The sequence below is a fragment of the Cyprinodon variegatus genome, unplaced genomic scaffold (assembly GCF_000732505.1).
Source record: "Cyprinodon variegatus isolate N-32 unplaced genomic scaffold, C_variegatus-1.0 Scaffold150, whole genome shotgun sequence".
Classification (NCBI taxonomy): Eukaryota; Metazoa; Chordata; class Actinopteri; order Cyprinodontiformes; family Cyprinodontidae; genus Cyprinodon; species Cyprinodon variegatus.
In genome coordinates this window covers 420362-429967 of record NW_015150603.1, presented here as the reverse complement: position 1 = coordinate 429967, position 9606 = coordinate 420362, and the positions used below count along the sequence as shown (strand labels likewise).

Below are 9606 nucleotides of genomic sequence, written 5' to 3'. Positions count from 1 at the left end.
GTAAAAGTGACAAATGTCCCCAGAAACGAGCAACACACAAAACAAACTTTAGCTGTGCATAAATAACTGAACCAGGATGAATATTACTGAGAGTGTGTTGAATTATGTAATCCAAGGCTGACCACAAATGCTCAGAAAGCCCAAATAAAAGTTGAAATGGAACCAACTCTTATTATCAGGGTGGTCAGTTTGGATAGCATTGCCTATTAAAGGACATTTTTCTCTAATTGTTGCTTTTTGGTCAAGTTGTCTTTGTCTGATGATTAAATTAGTTCTGAAATATTCAAACATAAGGGAAAAAAAGACAATCTGTCTTTTAAAGTGTAAATACGACAAAGAGGAATCAGAAAAAGAAGTCGTATAAATTGAGGAAAACTTCTTATTTGCCTCTGTTGAACTGATGGCCCTTTTGATGGCCCAGAAAGTCCTGAATATTTCTGGCCATGTTATCTCCTCTTCTCATAGTCTAAGTATAATACATAGTGCTATGCAGCTGATATTTATTAGTCCATAGATGCTCTGTGGGATAAAATTGGCAGTTCAGGAGCTTTTTTACATCAGCTTGACCTTTAAAAAGAGCTGAGAGGGCAGCCTTGGACTCTACGACCCCCCTTCCAGTCCCACTGGAGTCATGTCCTGACTGGACAGCCCGGCCCACCTCACCCTTCCTAGAACGAGGCTCCCTTTCAGTGTTAAACCCCACTCTAATCTCCGGCGATGCGACCTAATTACACGTGGAACACAAGTCATTCAACACCCCACTGATTACACGCAATAACTCTGTATATCGCAACCCCAGAAAATCCCCTCGCACACATAGTGTCCGGCTGTTGAGACGCGTAGCCGAAATGGCGAGGTCACAAACACCCGTGGTCCTGGAAGGCCGAGCGTGGGTGCAGCAGGATGCTTCGTTTAAATCACCTTCCATGAGCTTCCATCCACACAGAATGTGTATTGCTTTAAAAGCAAGTAAGCAAGGGGCATTTCCACTGGGAGAGAAAGTCCCAAAAACTTACTGACAGTTACTTTAAGAATGATGGGAAGCCCTTCATTTATCCTACCATTTTTATGGCAAAAAAAGAAAATTTTGTTAGGAACCTTGATCAGTGAAACCAAGATGCATCCAGATAATGAAGTATTGACATCTGATTGGCTGGAAAACCGTTTGGCTTTATTGGTGATTGGGATTCCAATAATTTGTTTTAATACTTTCTATCACTACTTCTTTTGATGATGACATTGTCGCAGGAAATAATAAAAAACTTGGATCAAATCTTTTTGATTGAAACTTTTAATGGGAACTGTAAACTTTTGTCGAGTGCTGGAAGGATTTGAAGAAGCTTACATTAGTGAGTTTTTATTCTCGGATTTGTTTTATTCTGTTCTTGTTGTTCATTGACTCTTAGAGACTAGAAAATAGATGTCCTTTTGGGGTGGGAGACGACATGTCCCCACTTTTTAACTGTCCAAACAAAACAATGTTAGGCTACAGTACACAGACATCGTTGAGCACTATGACCAGTCGGAAAAACGCAGCTCAAGCTGATGCCCACTTCTCTGAGTTTAGACCGCCCACAAACTCCTGATTGGAGCTCCGTCTTTTCTTGTGTGATTGGCTGTCACCGCTGTCACTCATGAGAAGCTCGCTTTACAAACATCTGATGCTCCTCTGAATCGTGTCTGTGAAAGGTCTTTTAGATCAACGTGGCTCTGCAAAAAACAACAGTTGATGATGGAGTCTACTACTGTAAATTGGGCATTTTTTTCTTCTCTTGGGTCACGTCATCTAGAAGGGTTGTAATAACAAGTGTATTTAATTACAAAAATCTTTGAATTGGTTTCATGTGCGTGTGTGTGTTTGGTTATTAGACTCGCAGCCAGGATGTCCGAAAAAAGTAAGAGAGTCATAAGAGACTTCTTTAAAAGTCAAAGTGTAAGTTACATTTAAAGAACTGTGTAACTCCCCTCCTAAAACACCTTCATTGGCTCCATAAAGCAGCATATCCACTTCAAGATCCCCCTCCACATTTTAAAGCTTTCAATAACCTTGTAAAGTATGTATATGCTTATACATCAAATGTATTGCAGTTATATATTATTATCACAGAAAAATACAATATATAAACACAGAAGAACTACTTGAAAACACACTGAACTTATCTATAGGAGTTATATTGAATAATGCTTTCTCCCCCACTTCTGAAATCAAAATGTCCATGGACTAGAGCTTGTTTTAGTATTACCAAACTCTGAAAAATGTTTGTTGAAGTTCGGGGGGGGGGGAAGAAAAATATAACATGACTGGAGCAATGCCGGATAGGAAGATAGGAAAGATAGGAAAGCTGGTCAGAGTTGATCTAAAGAGAGAAACCAGGAGCAAAAACAGTTAAAGACGGCAATAGATTTGAGACTGGGGCAGCGACTCCACACACAGCCAACACTGTGGCTTAGATCACATCATGATCATGTGTTAGAATTAAAGTTCAGATCTAAATCAATTGAAGGACTTTTTTTTGAAAATGGATGTCTACAAACTGTCTTTGTTCAGTTTGACTAATCTTAGAGTGTTGACATATTAAAGAGTTGTAAATACTGTGGTTCATTTGAATAGCAGACTCAACAAATGTGTAAGCAGCTGAACGCCGCAGTTCTGAGGAAGGATACTAAACGCAGCCCACTGCTCCCCAAGGGGATGGCTTAACTGCAGAGATAAATTTCCCCAATGTAAGGTCAATAAAGTTTAATTTTTTTTATTAATTATTATTATGATGTTTGACTCCTTAGGATATGAGCCAGTCGTTGTTGCCTTTTGGCAGCATTGAAAGCACGGTGAGTTGGGTCTGACTCGTCTGACTCTGACCGGGTGCATGCTCTAATTGCAGCTAACATGTCTGACTTTGATTTGATGACATTGATTGTTAAGCAGGATATATATGTGTTCCTCTGCTATTTATTAATTAACCATGTACCTTAAAAACTGATTTTTATACATGAATTGATTCCCCTTGCAAATTATTTAAATTTCTTTAAAGAGATTGCTGTCTCATTCAGACGTACACCTGGATGTGTTCAGCTAGTTACAGGTGGTTTAGTGGAAAACTGGATTGCTGCATTTGTTTTAACAAACATTCATGATTACTGACAGCCTGCTCAGGGATTTATTTAAGCATGTATCCAGTCAATTTTACAGTGTTAAAGTAACACTTTAAGAGTTAAATTTAACACCAATCCAAGTGCATTTGGTCCCACTCTGAATTAGTGTGAAATTAACCCTTTACATAGTGTATATCTTACTCCAGTTGTTGTTGTAATAACTCTAAAAGAGTCAATGTACTTTGACACTGCATATTTAACACTGTGGAATTTACTCAGTTCTGGAAGAAACAAATAAAGGAACCATTCTTGTTTTGTTTTTCCCCCGTTTCTGTGATTAGCAACCCCAAAGCATTTTATGTCTCCTTGCAAAATGGCCTGCATAGGAAACATTTAGCATGGCACTCTGTGCATGTACTTTTTACATCCAGTAGGGACATCAGTGCAGCTTTTAAACTCATGAGGTATTTCGTCTTTTGGAGCAGGACATGATGCAGAACCCTTTCAGCATGTTTGGCAGCGTGATGAACAGTGTGAGAAACAGGATGGAAGAAGTGAACAGAAACTTTGTAAGTTCATGTATAAAACATGCTTCTTTTATTCTGAGATTGTGCTAAGTAAGTAAGTATGAATAAGATGTATTATTAAGTGGTGCTGGTATATCATGTGCTTGTTCTTTAGGAGAACTCGTCAGCAGATTCCAACACCCACTCGTTCAGGTCTTCATCAATAATGACATATTCAAAAGTTGGAAATGAGCCTCCCAAGGTCTTCCAGGCCACTTCGCAGACGCGCTGCGCACCTGGAGGGGTAAGTGTTTACATATATGTGTGGTAATGTCCTGAAGAAACTTCCTAAATTTGATTATTGTTAGACATGCGTTATTAGATAAAGTCTGTTTTATTATTGTATCACATATTTATACTCTTAAACATCTGACTTTATTAAATCCTTACCCCAACAGTGAAATGTGCAAAGGTCGGCCATTATTCCTAAATCCAGTATGCTCTAGTCCAGACAGAGGTTTGAATAGGGCTTAGCAGTAAACTAATGTCAATGTATACACCTGATTAATGTCAATAGAAAATACGTCTGATTTTTCAATCTGACAATTACTTTTCGATTAATAATCGGATAGCCAAAGCATCCTTAAAGAGGACTTTTTACAAAATTAAACAGAGACTATATATGTTAACTGGAGCATATATAGTCTCTATGCTCCAGTTAACAACTAATCGATTACTAAATTATTGGACAATTATTTCAATAGTCGATTTATCACGACTAATTGTTTTATCCTTACGAGTTTTATATTATTTCAGTTGGCTTCAAAGCAGAACTGAATGGCATTCTGAGAGATTTAGGCAGATAAATGAAATTACCAGCTCAGCCTCCCCACAGCCAGGCTTAACAAGCTTGGTAGTAGGGCTGATCTATCTAGCTTTCTTTAAAAAACAGGGATAAATTCTACATTTTTCCACCAGTCCTCATTTCAAATGTGTGAAGAAAAAAAATAATAATAATAACCTAATCAATAAAACTTAAAATGGACTGATACAAAAGGCTATTTACACAGCTCTAGCCTTAAGGCTGCAAAGGATACTGTACTTAAGCCTTCCTGTTATTTTCTAAAAATCTTGCTCTCTCTCTTTTTTTAGGGTAGGTGAACCACAGACATGCGGGTAGAAATGCAGCTTCCTTTTAGATAAGAACCCTTTAGTGAGAACAGCTTTGTAATGCCAACAGCAGCTAATTTCAATACCTCTCCTACAATATCCCCGCTAATTCAGAAGGGTGCTGTGAATGATCCAGATCTATTAGATCTGTTCATTTTTTACTGTTCAGAATCAATATAGATGGAATTTGTCCAATCCACTTGCTGAGAAATGTTAAGCTGCAATCCAGCATTTACATCCTATTGGTGCCCAAAACCCTTAAGAAACAAACCTTCTCAATCTAACAGCTTTAACTTTGCTGTCATTCCAAGATTAAGGAGACACGCCAAGCCCTTAAAGACTCTGAAAGTGGTCTGGAGAAGATGAAGATTGGACACCACATCAAGGACAAAGGGCATGTTGTGGAGAAGAAATGCAATAAGAAAACTGGAGAGAGAGAGTTCAACCAGGACTTTCAAAATATGGATGAATGTATGTTTACAATTTTGAATCTTTATAGTTAAGCTGTTTGACTGTAGCTCCCACTGTGCTTCTGTAACTTAATCTCCCCTCTGCAGCTGAAGCACAGTCATTTGATGAGGAATGGCAGCAGGCGGTGTCCAAGTTTCAATCATCAGCCCCCATGTCTAACCTTGTGCAGCTCCATGCTGCCCACCACGCCGCCCTCCCTGCTCCTGAGCAGCATAACGCTGCCCTCCCTGCTCCTGAGCAGCACCACAGGTCAGTATTTAGGCCTCATGCAGCGCTGATTATAAGCCTGGATGTAGATCAGGTGGAATATATGCACACGTTTATAAAGTGAATCAATTAATATTTTTTTTGTGCTTATTTTGTTCGTCTTTCCCCAGAGATAAAAGGAAGAGCACGTTGGAGGGTAAAGACTCAAACAAACCCAACCAGTAAACGTTTGTCTTTGTGTTATTAAAAGTCTTTTAAGAAACTCAAAGCTCACAGTGGTGCCTGTCCCCTACAGAAACACACACCACCACCAAACCGAGAACGTTCTAATAATAGCTCGACAGACAATGTTATTTTACGTATCTGTTCCTGGGTGCCCTCACTGACCTGCATGTTTTAGATGTTTCCTCTTAACATCTGGCTTGGACTTATGGTCACTTATGAAGCATCTAAAAAGCTTTATGTCTATAGAAGTATTTTATTATTATTTTTTTTTCCAATTAAATCTGTATGACAAATTACGCTTCAACACAGTGAAGAGCACCAAGCTCTTTAAGACCAGGAAACAGCGAGCAGGTCAGGAGGGGAAGTTTAGAGCCGGATTAGATTGTAAACAATATTCCAAACGTCTCATCTTTAATCCAGTACCTAAAAATGGAAATAGTGTCACCCACATAAACTAGACGGTCAAGTAAGGATAGCATTAAAAAAGGCTTTCTGGGTTACATGAAAACAGCTGTTTCACTTTAACCTTTATAAAAAGATCAAATTTTCACACTTTCGTTGTGAAACACTGAGTTCTTTATGTGAAATAAAGCAATGCTTGTAGGATATATGTAGTTATATTTACAATTCATGTCTAAATGTATTTAAAAGTTTTATTCTTTGTACAAATCTTTTGAACTTCTCTTTTAATATTGTTGCTTGTTTGCATATGCGGAACCTTCTGCTTTACTGCAAAGTCCAGAAAACACTGCATTCGATCAATACATCCAACTATATTCTTGTACTTTTTATGTTTAAATCATCAGTTCAGGGTGTCTGAAAATAAACGAGTGGAAAGTAATCCGATGCTACCTTTTAGCATTCCCATTGCCGTTTTATTTTATTAGATACCTGAGTACGAGAGTGCAAGTATACTTTGATGACCTTTTTACGCCTACTGGTGACTCAGAAGTATTTTTGGTTGGCAGCACTTGTCAGTCGCTTGGATGTGCCTGAGGTGTTGTGCAGCTGCAGGCCAACCATACAACACTAGCTTGTTTGTATAATCAGACCATCAAACTTCAGGACACTTCCGAGCCTCTGATCTTAACAGTTCTTGTTCAACCCCTCTCTACGTCAAATGTGAAGATTTGTCCTCTTTCTACGTACAACAAAACTTCGCTTTTGGATATAAGTGTGATTCACCACCTTTGAGTTTAGTGTGTAATTCATCACCTTGTCATCATGTTCTCTTTTGAAGCTTTTTCATAAAAAAAAAAGAACCAAATAAGAAAGAATTTGGCATATTTTCCTGTTTATACTGATTAAAGTGATCAAGGTGTGCAGAAAAAAGTTTTAATAGTCAATACAAACAGGTTACAAAATAGTTCTTGGAACTTTGTTGCCTCCTGCTGGTCACAAAGCATCACTGTCAGGAATATTTACACAGCATTTAACCAAAATAAAAAACATGGAAAATTGTGGCTTTGCCTCCTCTTATAACATACCAAAAAAAAAAAAAAATTATAAATATTTAGTCCGAGTCTACACCATGCCCGGAGGCTGTCCTTTTCCTGCGATCTTCTTAGAGCACTCCAGTAGAGCATTGTGGATATCTTTGGCACAGGAGATCTGAGACTTGATCATGCTGAGGTACTGGGCATAAGACATGGACTCCGTCTGCACCGTGTCTGGTTTGGTGGCTGTAGGGACCAAATTAGGGGAATGTTTGGCGCTGTCAATGCTCTGAGAGAGGCACTCGTACGCCAGACGCTGGACATAAGAAAAGGAAAGTGATTATTTGTAAGGTAGGTGTTTCATTCAAAATAAAGCACACAATAGCCATGTTAGAATATAAAAGTCTTGCCAAATGAAAGCTTTCAATCACAACATTTCATTTGGTAAAAAATTTATTTTGACTGGAGATGAATAATCATGACTTTTTTTTAAAACTCTTCGGATGGCTCTTTTGTTTCTTCTGCCTAAGATCCAGTAGACAATAAAGACTGCATTAAAACTGGGATGTTTGTTTCAAAGAAACAACAGAAAACTTTATGAAAGTGTGTTCACGGTTTGTTCAAACACATTAAGATATGCCTTAAAAATACTGGAAGGATAAACTTTGAACTGAAAACATTTAAACATCAAAAGGCAGATGATATTACCCAAACACCACCAATCCAAAAGGGAATTCTGGAGGTGGGATCATAACAGTGTGCAGCTCTATGCCAGTATACATAAAGAGGGGGTATTAGAGAAATGATATAAAAGATCTGTACTCATCTAGCAGGACTATGAAGGTAAGGCAAAGGTGGATATTTGGGTAAAACCATGACCTTAAAGGCAAGATTAATGAAGACTTAGAGACTTGGACATATTTTATTTTCTAATTTTGTACACACAAGTGTAAACAAAAAGAAATGTTTTAGTACAGCTCTCTAGACCTTTTCATTTTTTTTTAAAGTGCAGTGCAAAAAAAAAACCCTGCTGTGGTAAAGAAAAGTGATGTAAACATACAACTGTATAGTTACAGTTACAACATTCAGGGTTTTTTTATAACCCATTTTATATAACATTTAGCAGTCTAAAGGCAGTGGGGAAGAAACTGTTCTGGAATCTGCTGGATGGGATGTTTCAAAGTCTCTTTCCAGAGGGCAGCAGGGAGAACAGTCCAGGGTGGGGGTGTGAGGGGTCACAATAATAATATTAAAGAAGCTTTCAAGTGAATGTGGAGAAGGAAAATAAACCACTAACTGAATCTAGATACTACAGAGAAACAATGAAAACATCTACAGCTCTAAATTCATGGAAGGGGAAGGCTGGACAATTTTTTTGTGGAAGAATGGGTCAAAATCACACACTGATAAGAGAGACTGGTTGTCTATATAGGAAACTATAGGCTGTCACTATAAATCAAGACTTTCAATTAAAAATATAAATACTTTGAATTAAACAATGCATTTTAAATCATTTTCCCAGTGTCCTTTCACTTCTTACATATTGGTTTATATGATTTTTATTTTGTTGTGCAAATGGACTGGATGGGTTGTTCATGAAATCTGCTCAAATTCTAATGCCGATTATAGCTTTATAAATATATACAAGTTTATTAATTTGCAGGAAAAATGATATTAGTATTATTTTTAATCAGACTTCCATATATAAAGGTGTTTTTTCAGCTTCTAGCATTAAAGAGAACATGTTAACTGAGGTACAGCCTTACCAAACACAGCTCCACTTGGTCACAAAGGGCGTAAAACTCCTCCAAACTTTTATCAAAACGTTGAACTGGCGTGTCGCTGCTTTTACTGAACAAACAGAAATAAAAACAGCTTTTAGAAGAACAACGCTTATTGAGTGGAGGCTAAAAAAAAAGGACTGATACTCTACTTACACGCCGTTATCAATTGATGTGTTATGAGCCAAATTTAATGCTGCGATCTTCATTAGATTCTATTGAAAATTAAAGATGTTTATATATATTAGACAGGCAGGATATCTTGAGGCAGCAATAGTATCCATCATTTAGCTAGCTAATAGCGGGGTAATTACCTGTAAACTCTCCTTAAGCTGCGGAATAAGCATCTTAAATCTATGAACTGGATCAAAGTCTTGTTGTTGACTGAGCTGCTGTTGCTGCTGCTGTTGCATTGATGCAGTTTGTTGTAAACCGGCTTGAGACAATTGACCAGCAGATTGAAGTTGCTGAGACGCCATCTTGCTCAATAACTAACAAAGATATTACGAAACATCCGGTTTGTTGAGTTTCAAAATAAAGGCATTTGGAATATATACGTCATTTCCTGGAAAAAGTTGAAATAAAGACACTGAATAAATTGAATGATGGTGAATAATTTTAACCGTCAGTGCAGTAGCATAGCTATGATATGAGGAGATATTGTTAGATTCAATTAAATTACAACTGTTATTTAAATGTAACCTTCACACCATGTTT

The 9606-nt window shown here is 37.6% G+C and overlaps 2 protein-coding genes across 4 annotated transcripts in view; one reads left to right on the top strand and one right to left on the bottom strand.

The window, feature by feature from the left end:
• The window catches only part of LOC107086384 (myeloid leukemia factor 1-like), a 15027-nt gene extending 7852 nt beyond the window's left edge, over positions 1 to 7175 (top strand). For 2 of the 3 annotated variants that reach the window (XM_015377280.1, XM_015377279.1), the window contains exons 3-8: positions 2785 to 2829; positions 3579 to 3662; positions 3775 to 3903; positions 5081 to 5240; positions 5327 to 5489; positions 5618 to 7175. In XM_015377280.1, the coding sequence (XP_015232766.1) occupies positions 2785 to 2829; positions 3579 to 3662; positions 3775 to 3903; positions 5081 to 5240; positions 5327 to 5489; positions 5618 to 5672 (636 nt within the window). In that variant the 3' untranslated portion in view covers positions 5673 to 7175. The remainder of the gene's footprint in view (positions 1 to 2784; positions 2830 to 3578; positions 3663 to 3774; positions 3904 to 5080; positions 5241 to 5326; positions 5490 to 5617) is intronic. The other variant, XM_015377281.1, reaches the window with a different exon arrangement.
• Positions 7048 to 9395, bottom strand: med29 (mediator complex subunit 29). Its single transcript, XM_015377282.1, has 4 exons — positions 9204 to 9395; positions 9046 to 9104; positions 8875 to 8959; positions 7048 to 7424 (listed from the first exon to the last, which is right to left on the bottom strand). The coding sequence occupies exons 1-4, from the start codon at positions 9366 to 9368 to the stop codon at positions 7197 to 7199; spliced, it is 537 nt and encodes a 178-aa protein (XP_015232768.1). The 5' UTR covers positions 9369 to 9395; the 3' UTR covers positions 7048 to 7196.
• Positions 9396 to 9606: the final 211 nt, after the last annotated feature.

Excerpts from the sequence above, each read along its gene's own strand:
- med29 (XM_015377282.1), bottom strand. The coding sequence starts at position 9,368 with ATGGCGTCTCAGCAACTTCAATCTGCTGGTCAATTGTCTCAAGCCGGT. Across the intron at positions 9,105-9,203 it reads AGCTTAAGGAGAGTTTACAG|AATCTAATGAAGATCGCAGC; the intron begins GTAATTACCCCG and ends AATTTTCAATAG. Across the intron at positions 7,425-8,874 it reads ACCAAGTGGAGCTGTGTTTG|CGTCTGGCGTACGAGTGCCT; the intron begins GTAAGGCTGTAC and ends TCTTATGTCCAG.